Source organism: Haliotis rubra, unplaced genomic scaffold (genome assembly GCF_003918875.1).
Source record: "Haliotis rubra isolate DU_JTF1 unplaced genomic scaffold, ASM391887v1 Scf259, whole genome shotgun sequence".
Lineage (NCBI taxonomy): Eukaryota > Metazoa > Mollusca > Gastropoda > Lepetellida > Haliotidae > Haliotis > Haliotis rubra.
Genome location: NW_025766658.1, coordinates 974,591 through 995,139, shown reverse-complemented (window position 1 = coordinate 995,139; position 20,549 = coordinate 974,591). Strand labels below are relative to the sequence as shown.

At 40.5% G+C, this 20,549-nt stretch overlaps 1 protein-coding gene across 1 annotated transcript; it reads left to right on the top strand.

Moving 5' to 3' along the window:
* Nucleotides 1-46: 46 nt before the first annotated feature.
* Nucleotides 47-20,094, top strand: LOC124279956 (lys-63-specific deubiquitinase BRCC36-like). The gene is made up of 7 exons (XM_046715843.1): nt 47-272; nt 1,162-1,281; nt 2,252-2,339; nt 9,204-9,292; nt 9,819-9,883; nt 10,364-10,536; nt 19,783-20,094. Exons 1-7 carry the CDS (start codon nt 168-170, stop codon nt 19,938-19,940), a joined length of 798 nt encoding a protein of 265 aa, XP_046571799.1. The 5' UTR covers nt 47-167; the 3' UTR covers nt 19,941-20,094.
* The last annotated feature ends 455 nt before the right edge of the window (nt 20,095-20,549 follow it).

Genomic DNA, 20,549 nt, shown 5'->3' with positions numbered 1-20,549 from the left:
GCAGTGTTTCGGATATCACTACAGGTTTTTTGTTCGCACCAAGTGCCGTGACTTCCGTATGTGTATTTCCGGTGGTGTCTGATCTGATCTGGTCGTTATTGTTAGTGTAATGTTTGGAGTTACATTTGTCCACATCTGGTGTTTGGATCGTTAACATAAATACAGTCATGGCGGTGTCGTGTGTACATCTTGAGGCTGACGCGTATCTTGTGTGCTTGACGCATGCCTTGTCAACCGAGAGGGAGGAAGTAATGGGCCTGCTAATCGGAGAGGTGAGTTTTGGTCCTTGAAAGACACTTGAAGTGTACACTTGAAGATGTATTCGGTGTGATTTTCATGTATGTCGAAGAAGATGCGGCTGGGAGAATGCAGTTTACCTGGCGCAACCCCAGCCAGCAATGTCTGCCCGCTGCGGAGCAATTATCGCACTATAGCGCGCCCGCTGTCTCTCTATATCGCTGCTTGCCTCACGCTCCAGTGCTTTCCAGTGGCACTTCTTCAAAGGCAAACAACCCTTTCCAATTCTTAGGGAGCATACACATCTTTAGAGGCAAAAACCCCGTTACGATCCTTAAGGTTTAAGGTGTGGTAGCCTTTCTATCCTTAGGTTAAGGGTCTGGTACCATTTCCGATCCTTAGGGATTAGGAGTTTGGTACCCTTTTCCGATGTTCAGAGTTAGGGATTAGGGTATGGTACCCTTTCCGATCCTTTGGGAGCTGAGACGTTTTTAAAGGCAAACAATCCTTTCCGAGTATCCGGATTTACTGTCAGACCTTACCTTAGGGCAGCGTAATCCGCATATGTCCAATAGAAACACATCACGTCCCACTCGGGACTCATCAGTCTAATCCCAGAAACAATGAATGGGAATTACATAGTGAGGCGCATGCGCAAGAAATTAAAAGAATGTGCTATGGTTTATTATTTTTTAAATTTCTTGCACTTGCACCTCACTGCGGTGCTAATGACCCGTTAAACAAGCACTCATTACCTGTGATAGCACTCCTGGTCCCAGGGTCTAGTGTCTGCTAATTACAGCACCAATTAACTAAGTCAGTACTCTGGCAAAGCATGGTTTTGAGCCCCCGCAGCGAAGTGCAGTACTCAGTGAAGTGAAGTCAAGGTAAAGATGTGACAACAAGTCGACATGTCTGTTTTAGGTCGACGAGAGGAAAGTGTCCCACGTCTCTGCGGTCATCATGTTAAGGCGATCGGACAAGCAGGCTGATAGAGTGGAAATATCTCCAGAACAGCTGTCTGACGCTTCAACCAAAGCTGAGGTACATTGGCATTGCAGGGCTGAGATGATAATATTAGAAATAATAACAGCCACTGAATCAATTGCACACACATGCTGTGAAAGTTTAGCTCAAACATATGTTTTTAGTGGAATGTCAGGTTGGAGAAGTTATTCTTTAGTTTAGTGTGAGGAAGATAGTTATTGAACTTGTTAGGAGAAGTTAGTCTTTAGTTTGGTCTTGAGGAAGATAGTTATTAAACTTGTTACGAGAAGTTAGTCTTTAGCTTAGTCTTGAGGAAGATAGTTATTGAACTGTTGCATACACATGAGATGATCCCCAAAATTGTTCAACAGTACTGTACAAATTATTTGGACAAATTTCGGAAATTATTCTGGTGTTGTAATGATCTGAGTCTGCACCAAACACTCCATGGTAACCATAGTAACTAAATCACTTCCTTTAACATGTTTAAGTTGTTTTGTCAAAAGTGAGTGGTTCATAGGCTCTTTAGTTCACGGGTCTTAAAAGGATAACCAGGTTCTGTCAGTAGTAGGAGGAGTGTTCAGATAGAACTTTATTTGAGTGCACCTGTTGCCATATCCTTGATGCTCGCAATGTCAACCACTGGATTGGCTGGTGAAGAAGGTATTTACAGACTGCTGTCATATAGCTGGACTGTTGCTGAGAGCAGCGTTAGTGAGTGAGTGTGTGAATTTAGTTTTATGCTGCACTCAGCAATATTCCAGCTATATGGCAGCGGTCTGTAAATTTTCAAATCTGGACCAGACAATCCAGTGACAAACAGCATGAGCATCGATCTACGCAATTAGGATACGATGACATGTGTCAACCAAGTCAGCAAGTCTGATCACCCGATCCTGTTAGTCGCCTCTTACGACAAGCATGGGCTACTGAAGATAAATTGTTACCCGGATCTTCACAGGTCTGGAGTCCAGCATTAACACCAAATAAACAACAAATAATTGAGTGTTACATCTTTTACACCCAGGACTTGGCCAAAGAGCTGCAGCGCCCAATGAGAGTGTTGGGCTGGTATCACTCCCACCCCCACATCACAGTGTGGCCCTCCCATGTTGGTAAGAATCAACCTGTTACCATGGTTACAGAGCCAGAGTTTTCCACAAGAGCGATATACCATGTTCAAACATAATTTTTCTCATCACATGTAAGATGAATATCATGACTGTTGGCTGAATAAAATAACAGCTTCTGATTGGTCGTTCACATGAACATGGACACCTGTGAAAATGATGGGGAACAGAAACAAAAACATTCGGTAAATTGTCTGGACATGCTAGGGGCTAATATTTGGCACATTGGAATGTAAAAGATTCTAATTTTTCCTTATCCTGACTCATGCTCTTTTGCTTGTCTTCTTCTTCTTGCGAACATAGTGGAAACACTTGTATCTCCTTAATTGAAGCTCCCTTCAATGTAAAATCACTAATCAGTACTCACCACGAGTTGCTCCCCTTTGATCCCTTTTGGCGGGAAAGGTGTCGCCACCTCATACCTCGTGCTTCACTCTCTCCTTCTTCGCCCAGTGAGCAGGATGTGAGAGCGCCTGTGTCTCCTTACACAACATATCCTTTGATTTTTCTTAGTTTTTTACCTCCTATAGTGTACTATAGAGGTATAGCTAGTATCCTTCAGCAATTTGTATTGATTATTTATCATATTTCTACTGTTTATTCACGTGTATTCGTGATTGTTCAGCTAGTATTACGTTGATGAAAATCTGTACTATTTGTAGATTACGTTTTTCTGCCTCAGATCCATGTAATATGCCCTAGTTGTTCTCACGCCCGTTAATGCGCGTTTGATTCGCGTTGCAGTTATTGCATTAATTTATCTAATTCTGCATTTAATAAATACTATCTTTGCGTCTTAAGACGTGCTGCAGATAGGTCACGCAAACAAGGGCTAAATATGGCTGATACTCCAGATACTCCATCTAGTCAGCTGCTGGCGATCGACCCCCTACCGTCTGGTGTTCTGCTAGAGACCCCATCGGAAGAGGGGCGTGGGGCGCTTGATCCGTCACCTCTAAGAAGCGGCCGGCCTCCCCAGACATCCGTCATATGCAGATAAAGTCAAAGAGGGCCTCGGCGTCTTCTCAGCGCGAACCAGTACCCCAGGGCAGCGTCGACATCAAAGGGAAGTCTACGAAGACAGCGAGAACTTTCTCAGCCGAGATCGTTCCAGCCCGAAGAAAGGGGCCTCGATGACCAGCCGATTATCATCCCGACATACGGCACAAGAAGCGGCCCGGTGTCAGCGACAGTGACTTCAGCAGAGATCTTCATGCAGCCTGATGCCTCTACACCGATGTCAGACGTTATTGCTGTGGACCCCATCATTAACACCGCAGAGGCGCGGAGACAACATCGTCGCAGACCATCCCTGATGACCTGATGCAGCAAATTATGGCGATGATGGAAGACCGATATAGACTGCAGAAGCAAGGACCGAGAAGCCGCGCGAAGGCTCCAGCGTAGACAGCACCCAGAGGCACCCCCGTCAGCGTAGCAGCCAAGGCGATGTCACCTTAGCGAAGGAAGGCGCGGACCACCTCCACGAAGGACCTAGATGTACAGCCTTGAGCGGCCTTGAAGGCGGATAGATCTTCACCCTCGTCATCTTCATCCCAAGATGTGGACTCGGACCATCAGACATCCGCGAAAGCCTTCGGCGAAGGTCTTATCGTAAATCCCGGACGGACGCAGAGGAAGCTTCGCGAAGGCATTAGCGAAAGGCCAGCTGAATCCAGATCTTCATCATCTAGAAGGACATCGAGGGACTACACAAGAGCCGCGTGAAGCTATCAGCGTTCTCCTCACAGGTCACCGAGAAGATCAACCCATAGGCGTAGATCACCTAGGCGATCGCCTCTTAGTTCATCACCACGTAGATCACCTTACAGATCACCATACAGAGCTGCACAAGCATCGGCGGACGTAGAGACAGAAGCACGCCCAGTCCAGAACAGCACCAACCTCTCATCAATGATGATGGTATAGAGGATGATGGAGGAGTTATTTTCTCCGATGCGGAGATCACGGTATTGGATGGTCAATAACCTAGATCTCTCATCACCATCTAAAAATGGCAATGTGGCGCAGACATATCTGATGAAAGAAGGCGATGCAGATGCTATCACACTACCACCGATCGACCCGATTGCAGCAGTTCCACAGAATCTAGATGCAGCATTCCACAAAGCCCGCGAAAGTTCAGACATCACATCTACCAAACTTTCATGCCAAGAAGTTCTCCACGCACATAACATGGACCCCTTCTTCAAAGCTCAGGACATCGATGAGAACTATAAGTTGATCAACGATGTCAAGTACAAGAATTACAAGATTGATGATCGCAAGTTAGTCCAGATAGAAACCATGAGGAGATGTATGTTTTTTGGTTTAAATAGATCTAGAACGATCAATGAGACTCTTATCACCAGATTTCGTGATCGACTTCTGAGGATGATAGAATGATTTATTCTGCCTTACTTATGCAAAAGAAAGACCAGCAGTTCCTAACAGATCATCTTACATCTATTTCAGCAGCACTGACCTTAGCTCGTCGTCAAGGCCTCCTCGCTTCCTGTAACTGGGGTGAGAACTTTACAGCCCCACTGTATACAGCCCCGTGGTCTTCAACATCCATCTTTAATGGAGAAATAGACAAAGTTTCCAAGGAAGTCACTAAGGATTCCAGAGAAGTCCTGATGATTAAATCGATGGACACACTAGCCAGTGTCATCCGACAGACCTCTCAAAGATACTCAGGAAGATCTAAATTCACGGGCCTACAGAGGGCACGAGACAGGAAGATAGCCAGCTCTAGAGGAAAAGATTCTTTTTTAAGCCCATTCGACAACTATAGAGGAGGTTCAGGAAGAGGCAGGACACCCAGAGGTTCCGCAACTATAAGCGCTGAAAGACAGGTTGGAGCGACTGGAGTCTTCCACCCCAGCCGTTCAGTACAACCATCTCAAGTGGGTGGGCGCCTCCAACTTTACTGGGAAAACTGGGGAATATTACAAGACCCTTATGTCTCCAACATTCTTAGATCCGCGGATTTTCAGATCCCACTAAAGGCCAAGCCTCCGCTGACAGTCAACCCTCACAAGTTCGACGTACAGGCACAACAACTACGAAGTTAAGAGAGGCTGTTACATCACTCTTAATAAAGCAGGCCATAGAAGTACTAGACCAAGACAACATAGAACCAGGTTTCTACTCCCCAGTTTTCCTAGTTCCCAAGAAAAACTCCAGGAGAATCTGGACTCATCTACAACATGAGCTTTTTCAACAAGAACTATCTACGCAAACCACGAGTTCCGCATGATACATTTACCTCAGTTACGGCAGTTGATTAAGCCCCATGGACTACATGGGCAGTATCGATCTACAGGGCGCTTACCTGCACATCCCGATACACGCCAAAAGCCAGGAAATACCTATGGTTTACCTTAGGCGGGCAACATTACCAGTGGAAAGTGCTCCCATTCGAATATCATCAGCCCCTGGCTTTTCACGAGGATAACGAAACCGATTATCACCTATCTTCATCATCAAGGGCTGCGCGAGTCGCGTTTTACCTCGACGACGGGATACAAGTAGATCAAGATCCACAGCATCTCAAACTACAGTTAAATTACATCATAAAGCTACTAACACAGCTAGGATGGTTAGTAAACTTACTCAAGTCGGACCTAGTACCGTCACAAGACCTACAGGTCCTAGGCATTCGATTTATCACAAATCTCAACCCGTATCGTCAGTACCAGAAGACCGTGGATCAAGATCCAACAGACCATTCCACCAGCTCTACGCTCTCCGTTACCACTTCGACAATGGCAGAGCCTCCTAGGTCTCCTCACATCAGCCCAAGACATGACAGTCAGAGGCAGGTTACAGTTACGTCCCTTACAGGTCTTCATCAATGCACATCTCGACGAATTACAGCCATTCAGTCTACCGAAACATCTCAGACCTCATCTACTATGGTGGACAAAGAAATCGAATGTCTGCGAAGGGATTTGTTTAGCAGAGCAGGAATTCAAAACCCATCTATATGTGGACGCGTCACTTCAAGGTTGGGGAGCTCATCTCGCCAACCAAACGACATCAGGAATATGGAATCAACAAGAAAGCAAACTCCACATAAACAACTTAGAGATGAAAGCTGTAATCAACGCCATTCTACATTGGAGCACATTTCTACAAAATGCGCACCTGATGATTCATACAGACAATTCTACAGTGGCGTTCTACGTAAACAAGCAAGGCTCAACGAGATCACTGAACCTTTTGAATCTAAGCTTTCAACTATTCGATCTAACCCACGATCTAAATCTACAGATCAGAGCAGTTCACATTCCCGGAGCCAAGAATGTACTAGCAGACGCGCTATCTCGGCCTCATCTACCATCACCGACAGAGTGGATGCTCAATACGGAAATATTTGCTCAGATAATCAAGCCGTTAGCAGCTAATAGATCTATTTGCCACAAGATTCAACAATCAGTTACCGACATTTGTGTCACCAATCCCAGATCCACAAGCTTGGGAAACGGACTCTAAGTATATCTTGGGAAGGCCTCAGCGCCAGACGGCGTTTCCGCGCCAGCAATAATACCTCTAGTATTACAGAAAATCAAACAAACACAGAGTCTACAACTCACTTTGGTCGCGCCCTACTGGCCAGCCAGAGTATGGTTTCCCAGTCTAATTCAAGAAATCGGTCAACCAATATTAGAGCTACCCAAGCGCTCAAACCTGTTAATACATCCACACACAAAACAAGTGCACGGAAACCCAGAAGTTTACCAACTTCACGTATGGACTGTATACAAATGTGTTTAAACAAGAGAGGATATTCTGCCAGGGCGGCAAAGCGGTCACGCTTTGCCTTACGACACTCAACTCGTGGCAACTTGTAACGGCTGACAAGTGGCACAGTTTGAAAATTATGCAGCTAATAAAGGATTTACAGCCGAGGGATGCTTCACATCCTCAAGTGGCAGACTATTTGTGTTACCTCGCGGCAAAACAAACATTTAAGAGGTTCGACGATATCAACATATCTTGCCACGCTTAGCTCTGTGATTACTATGAGAACGGGTGTCAAGCTGACAAAATCTCCAGAGTTACTGGCCTTACTACGTGCTTTCCGATTGGAGGACCAAAAGCGGAAGTTCCACGCCCCAGCTTGGGATCTGAATATAGTGTTACAACACCTCACAAGTGAGGCTTATGAACCCTTGGAATCGACAAACTTTGAATTTCTCTCACAGAAAACACTATTTCTGTTGTCTCTAGCCACGGCAGCAAGAATATCTGAAATTCACGCTCTGGATTACGAAAGGATACAGTTTGATGACAATCAAAACATAGCGCACCTCGGATTAAGATGGGATTTCATCGCTAAAAATCAACTACCAGGTCAACCAGACAGGATATTCCATGTACCAGCGCTATCCTCCATTCTCGGATCACAAGATACACAAGACTTGTCACTGTGTCCAGTCAGAGCTCTCAAAGTTTACCTACGACGATCCAAAACAAGGCGAAGATTTCTCAAAAGATTATTCATCCCCTTATCGCCAACGAATCAAACAGAAGTCTCGCGTACTACCATATCTATTTGGATAAGGACTGTCATACTTCGCGCATACAAGGCAGCAGGCTTGGACCCACCAACAGCATCAAATCCGCATGAGATTAGGGCACTGGCTTCCACCCTCGCCCTGCACGGTAACTGTTCATTGAACACTATTATGGAAGGATGCTTTTGGAAATCGAACATGGTGTTTGCGAATCACTACTTGAGAGATATCACCACAGAAGATGTCTCTGGCATTCACCATTTCGGCCCTTTGGTCCTCGCTCAACAGCTGACAGTCCCTCGTAGGCGTTAAAATATTACAATCACAAAGTTAATATGTATTATATACATAATTTAGTTAGCTTATAACTCTGAGGAGTTCTAGAGCTATGTATATATATTCAGCTTAGGTCTTTCACCCCTAAGTATATATGGACATTATATTTAGTTGTGCAGCGACTCTATCAGAGTCTCTTATGTATATATAATTTATGTAATGGGTTTTTTTTCAATATATATCAATGTAATACACAATTATGGAATTATACAACCTATGGTTTTATACAGGAAATATCCTAAGTCTATGCCTTCATGAAGTTCCCATACCAGTTATTACAGTTATATTTATACAAAATCACTAATTATAAATCCAAAGTATTCTGTTACTCCCTCCTCCGTTCCGTAGGATTCTACAAGCAAAAGAGCATGAGTCAGGATAAGGAAAAATATGTAATTTTTAGAATAAAATTGATATTTTATACTTATCCTGACTCATGAGGTCAGCCCTCCCATCCTCCCCACATAACACTTTGGATTTCCCTGTAAATTCAAGTGTTGGGCTCGCAAAATCAGGAGAGAGTGAAGCACGAGGTATGAGGTGGCGACACCTTTCCCTCCAAAAGGGATCAAAGGGGAGCAACTCGTGGTGAGTACTGATTAGTGATTTTACATTGAAGGGAGCTTCAATTAAGGAGATACAAGTGTTTCCACTATGTTCGCAAGAAGAAGAAGACAAGCAAAAGAGCATGAGTCAGGATAAGTATAAAATATCAATTTTATTCTAAAAATTACATTTTCTCAGAAATGACAAAAATAACAGCAACAATATCTAATATTCAACAATAACCTTTCTTTTCCATATTTCCGGCCAAGGGTTTTTCATTTGGAGTTTTTCTGAAATCCCTGGCTGCTCAGGAAAGGATGTAATTTGTGTATTATATTGCCACATTTCTTACAGTAACCAGCTTCTTCATTCGGCTCCAATGTCTTTGGCTATTTGTTGGTGTACTTCTTTGCTTAACCCTGCTCCATTGTGTCACCTTCAGATGTGCGGACACAAGCATCATACCAGCTGATGGACCCTGGATTCATCGGCCTCATCTTCTCCGTGTTTAATGAAGACAAAAATACAAAGGTAACTAACCTCACCTCTCAGAGTGCCAGGACACACATTACATGACTGGGTGGTGTCCAGTGAGCGGCAATTTCCTGGTTAGGGTTGTTTCCCTTGTAATGCCAGGATCTGCTGCTTGTGGGTTCAGATAAATTTTTCACCCTGGGCATGATTTTCTTAGCACTGAAACCATCACCGTTTATTTCAAACTCCTGAAATTGATGGCTGTGGTTCAGACTTAGTAGGAGGTTGATCTTGATGTTCTAACATCTTCTTGATGGTGGTTTCTACTAGGTGTCTCGGGTAGCTATTGAGGGTGATGAAGGTAGATTTGAGGTGGGCTAATTCTTATTGTAGATTGGAGGGACTGCAGATGTTCTTGGCACGTCTTGCAAGTGTAGACACGATGGCTCTCTTGATCTGGGGATGGTGGTTGGAGTGATGGTGGATGTATTGGTCGTGTTGTAATATTAAACGTCGTGTTGTAATATTAAAGAAGTTGTAAATCCATACCATACGTTGTTGTGAGTCCGGAATTTGTTTTCAGCAAAATCGAGTTCAGGTGACCAGCTTCCAGAGTGTGAGTCGAGGAGGAGACTACGGCCCTCTGGAGTAAGTATCCATGGCAACAGTTGTAACTCTCGAGGAATCAAGACTCACATTCAGCATCAAGGCTCGCAATACAATACATGAAATCAAAACCCTGGTATCACAATATGTTGTAACACTTTTGAGTGACAACAGAAACTGTTTAACAGCAATCGTACATAGATTTTTAAGTATTTTCTGAATATTTTCCAGGTATTTCTGTATAGCTTTACGTTCATGGTGCCATCTAGCAATATGTGTCTGTCCTCAATTACCTCATCTTCATGAAATAATTGTGCTGTATCAATTTTTGAATTCTATCGCAACCATATTTTGCAATATGTATGATATTGCGACAATACCATATCATATGACAGTTACTTTTCATTGTGTCTGAATTAGTATTGTAATAGCTTCACTGAACATGTGTAATATGATCCTAATGGCAGTACCCGCCCTCTGATAGAGATTGTGTGTGAGTCATACTATTGTGTTGTGTTGTAGCTATGACAGGATTGAGATCCCACTCCATGTCGTGCCAAGTACCGGCATTGGTCGAGCTTGTCTGGAATCCCTGGTCAATTTACCCAAGATCCTCAGTCTTGAAGAACAGGAAGCCTACCAGAATACAGAACAACATGACCTTGATCTTCTCACCAAAATACATAATGCAGCTGGTAATTAGAATTCTTGTTGCTAAGTGCATGTAATCAATATTATAAATCTTACCCTATCTACAGTCAACCCGATGGGCTAATTTCTTACCCTATGTGCAGTCAACCCGATGGACTGACATCTTACCCTATTTACAGTCAACCTGTATTTACAGGCAATGAAAATCATTTACAACCAAGCATGGTGAAGAGGCAAATAACTATACACATAGCTTGATGTTGTTTTCAGGGCCAATCTCTTTGGATTGGAAAGAAAAATGATATTCTTCGTTTAAATTGATCTGATCATGCGAACACTGAACATGACAGAAGCTTTATCGAGAACATACAAAGATCAAAATGAACCTGCAGTGTAACCACTGGGTTATGGGAATTTCTGTCAACATGTCACATGACTAACCATGGGGTTATGGGAATTTCTGTCAGCATGTCACTTGACTAACCATGGGGTTATGGGAATTTCTGTCAGCATGTCACATGACTAACCATGGGGTTATGGGAATTTCTGTCAACATGTCACATGACTAACCATAGGGTTATGGGAATTTCTGTCAGCATGTCACATGACTAACCATGGGGTTATGGGAATTTCTGTCAGCATGTCACATGACTAACCATGGGGTTATGGGAATTTCTGTCAACATGTCACATGACTAACCATGGGGTTATGGGAATTTCTGTCAGCATGTCACATGACCCATGGGGTTATGGGAATTTCTGTCAACCATGGGGTTATGGGAATTTCTGTCAACATGTCAGATGACTAACCATGGGGTTATGGGAATTTCTCTCAACATGTCACATGACTAACCATGGGGTTATGGGAATTTCTGTCAGCATGTCACATGACTAACCATGGGGTTATGGGAATTTTTTGTCAGCATGTCACATGACTAACCATGGGGTTATGGGAATTTCTGTCAACATGGCACATGACTAATCATGGGGTTATGGGAATTTTTTGTCAGCATGTCACATGACTAACCATGGGGTTATGGGAATTTCTGTCAACATGTCACATGACTAACCATGGGGTTATGGGAATTTCTGTCAACATGTCAGATGACTAACCATGGGGTTATGGGCATTTCTTTCAGCATGTCACATGACTAACCATGGGGTTATGGGAATTTCTGTCAGCATGTCACATGACTAACCATGGGGTTATGGGAATTTCTGTCAGCATGTCACATGACTAACCATGGGGTTATGGGAATTTCTGTCAACATGTCACATGACTAACCATGGCATTATGGGAATTTTTGTCAGCATGTCACATGACTAACCATGGGGTTATGGGAATTTCTGTCAACATGTCACATGACTAACCATGGGGTTATAGGGAATCTATGTCAACATGTCACATGACTAGCCATGGGGTTATGGGAATTTCTGTCAACATGGGACATGACTAACCATGGGGTTATGGGAATTTCTGTCAGCATGTCACATGACTAACCATGGGGTTATGGGAATTTCTGTCAGCATGTCACATGACTAACCATGGGGTTATGGGAATTTTTGTCGACATGTCACATGACTAACCATGGGGTTATGGGAATTTTTGTCGACATGTCACATGACTAACCATGGGGTTATAGAAATTTCTGTTAACATGGCACATGACTAACCATGGGGTTATGGGAATTTCTGTCAACATGTTCACATAACTAACCATGGGGTTATAGGAATTTCTGTCAACATGTCATATGACTAACCATGGGGTTATGGGAATTTCTGTCAGCATGTCACATGACTAACCATGGGGTTATGGGGAATTTCTGTTAACATGTCACATGATTAACCATTGGTCAAGGTCAGTATGTGGTAGACTTTGTCTCGGAATATAAAGAATTTGGATGGAACCATGTAACTCTATATAAAATTGGAAAGGAGACCCATTGAGCTGGGAGTTTCACATCGTGAGAAAATCTAGACTTGATTCATTGAGGACTTTAATATTGCAGAATATCATGAGGGAAGGGGAACAATGTACCTCAGGGACCGTGAGGCAGACTTGTCCTGTGGGCACCAAGGTCCTACCCAGGTACCTGCCTGACACAAGAACCGATCTACCTGTGTCACAGCTAATGAAGTCCTCTAATACAAAAAACAAAAGTTTCTCCAATGTTCATCACCTATTCTCACGAAATGTGCACCATTTGTAATTTTATGTGTCCCCGCATAAAAAAACCACTTTTTGACTGTTTTTACCTGTTCATTTCATGTTTATATTAGGTGACATGCATGGTAGGTACCCAAAACATAGAAATTGTTTATGATCTGTTACTTATATATATATATATGACTCGGAGTGAAAAGGTAGTGAAAATCTCCAAAATGTGCTGTCTCTAATGATAGTATAACATTTTGAGTGAATATTTAAAAGTAAATAGTCATCTGGTGTGAACAAGACAGATTACATTTTCGACATAAGGTATTGTCCCTTTCGTCCATACCCAGAACATATCTTTATATGGTTTAGCTTATTTAATATGAATTATAATTATTTTTAAAATTATGTGTATTTATTAGATAGTATGCCTTATTTAGTTTTATGTTGGGACAATACAATATCAATCTCATCGTCACTACATTTCAGCCAATTTCCCACCATGATACGTCACAGTTTTAAAGTTGAAGAGATTTTTTAAGGATGTAATCTACGTGATCACCATAAGATAAAAACTGTACACCCAGTGTCACCAAAAGAGTTTTAAAATGAACGGACCTATTCAGTAGTAATAACTAAGTGAAGGAAATGCTCTTCTATTACACTTGAAATGTTTGGTTTAAATCCCAAAGGACGTTTCTGTAATCCACATTATGTAATCTTTGTGACCTCATTCCCAAAGCAGTATAAATTTTTCACGATTCTTATTCAGATAAGACAGTTTATGGGCCTAAAGTTAGGGCAGGAACTCTTCAAAACATTAAATGATTATTTACTTTAAATTGGCTTATCATTGTTGATATTCCACATCAGACTAAACAGGTAATGTGATTACAGTTTGGATGAATTTTCACTGTGCTTCTGTACTGTCGGTACTTTAAATAATGAACGAAATGAAGAAACAGTTGATCACTTTTGTATCTTTCAATGTAACTCTGTGTAATAGAACAGCAACATTTCACCAGTAATGTTTCTAAATTTTGATATAGATATGGTAGTGTTACGTTATCTTAGATTACAAGATTTGTAAGTTGTATAATCGCCACGTTTTGTTGTTGATCGAAATATAAGACAGAAAAAACTTATGTGAAATATATTTCCAGTAACACTTAGTTAAACAAAACGTATGTGTAGTAAGTTTATGATCAATTTATGCAAATTAGTTTACACTCATTTCAGTAACGTAGCTTACAATGACAGTAACGTTTATTACAATGACAGTAACGTTTATTACAATGACAGTAACGTAGATTACAATGACAGTAACGTAGATTACAATGACAATAACGTTTATTACAATGACATTAACGTTTATTACAATGACAGTAACGTAGATTACAATGACAGTAACGTTTATTACAATGACAGTAACATAGATTACAATGACAGTAACGTTTATTACATTGACAGTAACCTACATTACAATGACAATAACGTTTATTACAATGACAGTAACGTTTATTACAATGACAGTAACGTTTATTACATTGACAGTAACGTAGATTACAATGACAGTAACGTAGATTACAATGACAGTAACGCAGATTACAATGCAGTAACGTTTATTACAATGACAGTAACGCAGATTACAATGACAGTAACGTAGATTACAATGACAGTAACGTAGATTACAATGACAGTAACGCAGATTACAATGCAGTAACGTTTATTACAATGACAGTAACGCAGATTACAATGACAGTAACATAGATTACAATGACAGTAACGTTTTTTACAAAGTTCTGATCTACAGCGGCATTATTAATGTGATTATTCTGTGTGACTTACTTACCACAACTAGTTCTAACCAAAGTCTTGGTATCTGTCACAAGGACCATATGTCACAATTTGCTTCAAGTGTTTCTGGGGATATCTGTTCTACAGTTGGTGCTATGTGTCATGTAGATTACAAAGTGGAATTTGATCTTCATTCTCTCCTTAACATCTGACTTGTGATAGTTTGACTTTTGTTAACAATAAATGATGTACTACTCAATAAAATGACTAATCATTTAACAAAAAAGAACTTTAGTTTTTACCAGTTCCAGTTATCAGTTGGTGCACATTTCTCGAGGTGAGGTGAAATTGGGTTTATCGTCGTGCTTGAGAATATTTCGCTCATATGACGACGTGCATGCGTCTGTATGTGTATGTGCCGCTGCTTGTACTAGCCCAGACTGAAGCAGGTTTTATAGTGCTAGCCCACTGAGATACCATGCTGCAGTGAAGCATGAATACCCCACTCAGACACATTATACTGACTCCGAGCCGACCAGTCCTTGTTGTACCCATTAATGCCGAACGCCAGGCAGGGACCAACAAGTACCATATTTTAACGTCTTTTGGTATGAAGCGGTCGGGGATCAAACCTGCGACCTTCCGCTCTCCGGGCGGACGCTCTAACCACTACACCACGGAGGCGGTACACATTTCTTGAGAATAGGTATCATGGACATATACTACAAATACTCAGCAGCAATTTCTTTCTTCAAAGTTAGCATTTGCTCTTTTCCACCTAACCAAAAGATCAAATAGTTTCATGTCAAATATAACTGGGGGCGGTGGGGTAGTCTAGTGGTTAAAGCGTTGGCTCGTCACGCTGAAGACCCGGGTTCCAATCCCAACATGGGTACAATGAGTGAAGCCCATTTCTGGTGTCCCCCGCCATGATATTGCTGGAATATTGCTAAGAGCAGCGTAAAACCAAACTCAGTCAGTCAGTCAAATATAACTGAAAAAGATATTGGGCTGTACAAATGTACAGGAACAATGGCCAGGAAGCTGGAGACAATAGGGTGTAGGAGAGCACTTACCGTCCTGATGCTCGCAGTCTGAAGACAGCTGGCAATACTGACTTGAATCAGATGCTAGTAGGTTACATTGATTTATTCCCCAGCTGCTCACTGAATGCAAGCAAACTTTGTATGTAACATGTGTTGACTGTAAATTAAAAAGATGAAAAGGATGACTCTCAGTTTTGATTGCCATTGGCTTCAGTGTACAATGTATTTGTTTCAATGTAAAGCTCCTTTGTTTCAGTGCAAAGTCCTTTTGTTTCATTGTAAAGCTCCTTTGTTTCAGTGCAAAGTCCTTTTGTTTCATTGTAAAGCTCCTTTGTTTCAGTGCAAAGTCCTTTTGTTTCACTGTAAAGCCTGTTTGTTTCAGGGCCCTTTGTTTCAGTGCCCACCTCTTTGTTACAGTGTAAATGTCCCATGTTTCATTGTGAACCTCCTTGATTCAGTCTAAGGTCCTTTTGTTTCATCCCCTTGTTTCTGTGTATATCCATTTCCTTTCCTTGTTTCTGTGTAAATTCTCTTGTTTCTGTGTAAATTCCCTTGTTTCTGTGTAAATCCCTTTCTTTCTGTGTAAATACCCTTGTTTCTGTGTAAATACCCTTGTTTCTGTGTAAATCCCTTTCTTTCTGTGTAAATACCCTTAGTTCTGTGTAAATACCCTTGTTTCTGTGTATATCCATTTCCTTTCCTTGTTTCTGTGTAAATTCTCTTGTTTCTGTGTAAATTCCCTTGTTTCTGTGTAAATCCCTTTCTTTCTGTGTAAATACCCTTAGTTCTGTGTAAATACCCTTGTTTCTGTGTATATCCATTTCCTTTCCTTGTTTCTGTGTAAATTCTCTTGTTTCTCTGTAAATTCCCTTGTATCAGTGTAAATCCCTTTGTTTCTGTGTAAATCCCCTTGTTTCTGTGTATATCCATTTCCTGTGTATTTCCTTTTCCTTTCCTTGTTTCTGTGTAAATTCTCTTGTTTCTCTGTAAATTCCCTTGTTTCAGTGTAAATTCCTTTGTTTCTGTGTAAATACCCTTGTTTCTGTGTATATTCATTTCCTTTCCTTGTTTCTGTGTAAATTCTCTTGTTTCAGTGTAAATTCATTTGTTTCAGTGTATATTCCTTTGTTTCTGTGTATATACCCTTGTTTCTGTGTAAATTTCCTTGTTTCTGTGTAAATTCTCTTGTTTCTCTGTAAATTCCCTTGTTTCAGTGTAAATTCCTTTGTTTCTATGTAAATACCCTTGTTTCTGTGTAAATTCCCTTGTTTCTGTGTACATACCCTTGTTTCTGTGTATAAAATTCCCCTTGTTTCCCTGTTTCAGTGTGTTTCCATGTAAATTCTCTTGTTTCTGTAAATTCCCTTGTTTCCCTTGTTTCTGTGTATATCCATTTCCTTTCCCTTGTTTCTGTGTAAATTCCCTTTCCTTGTTTCTGTGTAAATTCCTTGTTTCTGTGTAAATTCCCTTTGTTAAATTCCCTTGTTTCTGTGTAAATTCCATCTGTGTAAATACCCTTGTAAATTCCTTGTTTCTGTGTGTAAATACCCTTGTTTCCTTGTTTCAGTGTAAATATTTTCCTTGTTTATTTGTGTAAATTCTCCTGTTTCTGTGTAAATTCTGTGTATACATCCATTTCCTTTCCTTGTTTCTGTGTAAATTTGTTTCCTGTAAATTCCCTTGTTTCTGTAAATTCCCTTGTTTCTGTGTAAATTCCTTTGTTTCTGTGTAAATCTCCCTTGTTTCTCTGTGTAGTGTAAATTCCCTTGTTTCAGTGTAAATTTTTCCCTTGTTTCTGTGTAAATTTCCCCTTTGTTTCTGTGTGTAAATTTGTTTCTTGTTTCTGTGTAAATTCCCTTGTTTCTGTGTAAATTTCTCCTTGTTTCTGTGTAAATTCCTTTGTTTTTGTAAATACCCTTGTGTAAATTCCCTTGTTTCTGTGTTTTTGTTTCAGTGTAAATTCCCTTGTTTCTGTCTAAATACCCTTGTTTCTGTGTAAATTCCCTTGTTTCTGTGTAAATCCCCTGTTTCTGTGTAAATACCCTTCTTTCTGTGTAAATACCCCTGTTTCTGTGTAAATTCCCTTGTTTCTGTGTAAATCCCCTGTTTCTGTGTAAATACCCTTCTTTCTGTGTAAATACCCCTGTTTCTGTGTAAATACCCCCTGTTTTTCTGTGTAAATTCCCTTGTTTATGTGTAAATTCCCTTGTTTCGGTATAAATCTATTTCCTTTCCTTGTTTCTGTGTAAAACCCTTTGTTTCTGTGTAAATTCTCTTGTTTCAGTGTAAATTCCCTTGTTTCAGTGTAAATCCCTGTTTCTGTGTAAATCCCCTGTTTCTGTGTAAATTCCGTTGTGTTAGTGTAAATAAATTCCCTCGTTTCTGTGTAAATACCCTTGTTTCTGTGTAAATTCCCTTGTTTCAGTGTAAATCTATTTCCTTTCAGTGACACCCCCTTGTTTCTGTGTAAATACCCTTGTTCTGTGTCAATTCCCTTGTTTCTGTGTAAATCCATTTCTTTTCCTTGTCCCTCTGTAAATACCCTTGTGTTTCTGTGTAAATTCCTGTGTAAATTCCCTTGTTTCTGTGTAAATTCCCTTCTTTCTGTGTAAATAACCTTGTTTCTGTGTAAATCTCTGTTTCTGTGTAAATACTCTTTGTTCTGTGTAAATTCCCTGTTTCTTCCTAGAACCTTGTTTCTGTGTAAATTCCCTTTTTCTGTGTGTAAATTCTCTTGTTTCAGTGTAAATATCCCTCATTTCTGTGTAAAATACCCTTGTTTCAATGTAAATACCCTTGTTTCCCTGTGTGTAAATACCCTTGTTTCTGTGTTTCCATGTGTAAAGTGTTTCAGTGTAATATCCTTGTTTCTGTGTAAATTCTCTTGTTTCAGTGTAAATACCCTCATTTCTGTGTAAATACCATTGTTTCAGTGTAAATACCCTTGTTTCTGTGTAAATACCCTTGTTTCAGTGTAAATACCCTTGTTTCTGTGTAAATACCCTCGTTTCTGTGTAAATACCCTTGTTTCAGTGTAAATATCCTTGTTTCTGTGTAAATTCTCTTGTTTCAGTGTAAATACCCTCATTTCTGTGTAAATACCATTGTTTCAGTGTAAATACCCTCGTTTCTGTGTAAATACCCTTGTTTCAGTGTAAATACCCTTGTTTCTGTGTAAATTCTCTTGTTTCAGTGTAAATACCCTCGTTTCTGTGTAAATACCCTTGTTTCAGTGTAAATACCCTTGTTTCAGTGTAAATACCCTTGTTTCTGTGTAAATTCTCTTGTTTCTCTGTAAATACCCTTTTTTCAGTGTAAATACCCTTCTTTCTGTCTAAATACTCTTATTTCTGTGTAAATACCCTTGTTTCAGTGAAAATACCCTCGTTTCTGTGTAAATACCCTTGTTTCAGTGTAAATACCCTTGTTTCTCTGTAAATTCCCTTGTTTCAGTGTAAATTCCCTTGTTTCCGTTGCCTCTCAGTGTTATTGCCCTAGTCTTTCAGTTGAAATCATCAGTGACACACACCATGATGGGACTCTCATATTTCACCATTCTACCTTCAATTTTTCACTGTTACCTTCTATGTTTCAGTGTTACCCTCAATGTTTCATTCTACAACTTCAATGTTTCTATGTATAGCATCAGCATTTTAGTGTTGCCTTCAATGTTTCAGTGTTTGACGACTGTGTTTCAGTGTACTACTTTAATGTTTCTGTGTACTACGTCACTGTTCCAGTATATTACTTCAGCATTTTAGTGTTGCCTTCAATGTTTCAGTGTACACACTCAACGTTTCAGTGTTTGACGACTGTGTTTCAGTGTACTACTTTAATGTTTCAGTGTACTACGTCACTGTTCCAGTATATTACTTCAGTGTTTTTAGTGCACAACTTCAATGATTTAGTGCACAACTTTAGTGTTTAAGTGCACAACTTCAGTGTTTTAGTGTACAACTTCAATGTTTTAGTGCACAATTTCAATGTTTTAGTGTACAACTTCAATGTTTTAGTGTACAACTTCAATGTTTTAGCGTGCACAGCTTTAATATTTTAGTGTAAACTTCAATGTTTCACTTATACTGTTTGTATTCTGTTTTTCAGTGTACAACTTGAGTGTTTCAGTGTACAACTTCACTGTTTCAGTGTGCTAATTGAGTGTTTCAGTGTACAACATCAGCGTTTCAGTGTGCTAATTGAGTGTTTCAGTGTACAACATCAATGTTTCAGTGTGCTAATTGAGTGTTTCAGTGCACAACATCAGTGTTTCAGTGTACAACTTGACTGTTTCAGTGTACACCAAGTCCGAGTGCCACATCATGGACGTGATGGGAGGGCCGTTGCTGCAGAGCCTGGAGAACAGGCTGGAAATGAACAAGGTCAGGATGGAGCAACTCAAGCATCGGAAAGAAGAGATAAAAAAGCGGATGAAAGCCCTCTCCACAACATGATGACCTTGACCCTTGATGTAGGACATGTCAAGGAAATACGATCCAACAGCACAAAACGTCCTTGTGTAGTCAATACTCCATCAGTCTTTGCCAGTACAATGTGTTCCTCCGTTACCATGAATATATACAGCTCATATGCAGTGAAGTCATGACACATTTCCACAGAGCTCCAGATAAGATTTAGCTCATGTGGGTACTGTACCCACTGTATTTTTTGGAGTGGTTATTATGAATGTTGAGTGGGTATTTCATTTTCCGTTACCCACTGCTTTCAAATATGTGTGTATTTCAGTCATTTTACTCATCAAGTATTATGTCATTGAGTAAGTTTACTAAGCAGGTATGTTCTGCCTTATGTCATACCTAATCAAAACCAACTTAAATATAATGGAAATGATTTCATAAAAAATAGCTCATTCTATACTGACAGTACAACACTAGTCCTATACTATCAGTACAACTTGATAGCAATTGATGCCTTTTTCATTACGCAAGCGGTTTTTATAAATATATTCCGTACGCCTTTGTTTTAAACATTTTGCGTATGTAACATTTTAAATGCGTAATTGGTACGCAACAATTATTTTTCAATGCGTAATTGGAAATTTT

Coding starts and splice junctions, on each gene's coding strand:
- LOC124279956 (XM_046715843.1), top strand. CDS start 168: ATGGCGGTGTCGTGTGTACATCTTGAGGCTGACGCGTATCTTGTGTGC. Junction 1,282..2,251: donor ACGCTTCAACCAAAGCTGAG/GTACATTGGCAT, acceptor TTTTACACCCAG/GACTTGGCCAAAGAGCTGCA. Junction 9,884..10,363: donor GGAGACTACGGCCCTCTGGA/GTAAGTATCCAT, acceptor GTTGTGTTGTAG/CTATGACAGGATTGAGATCC.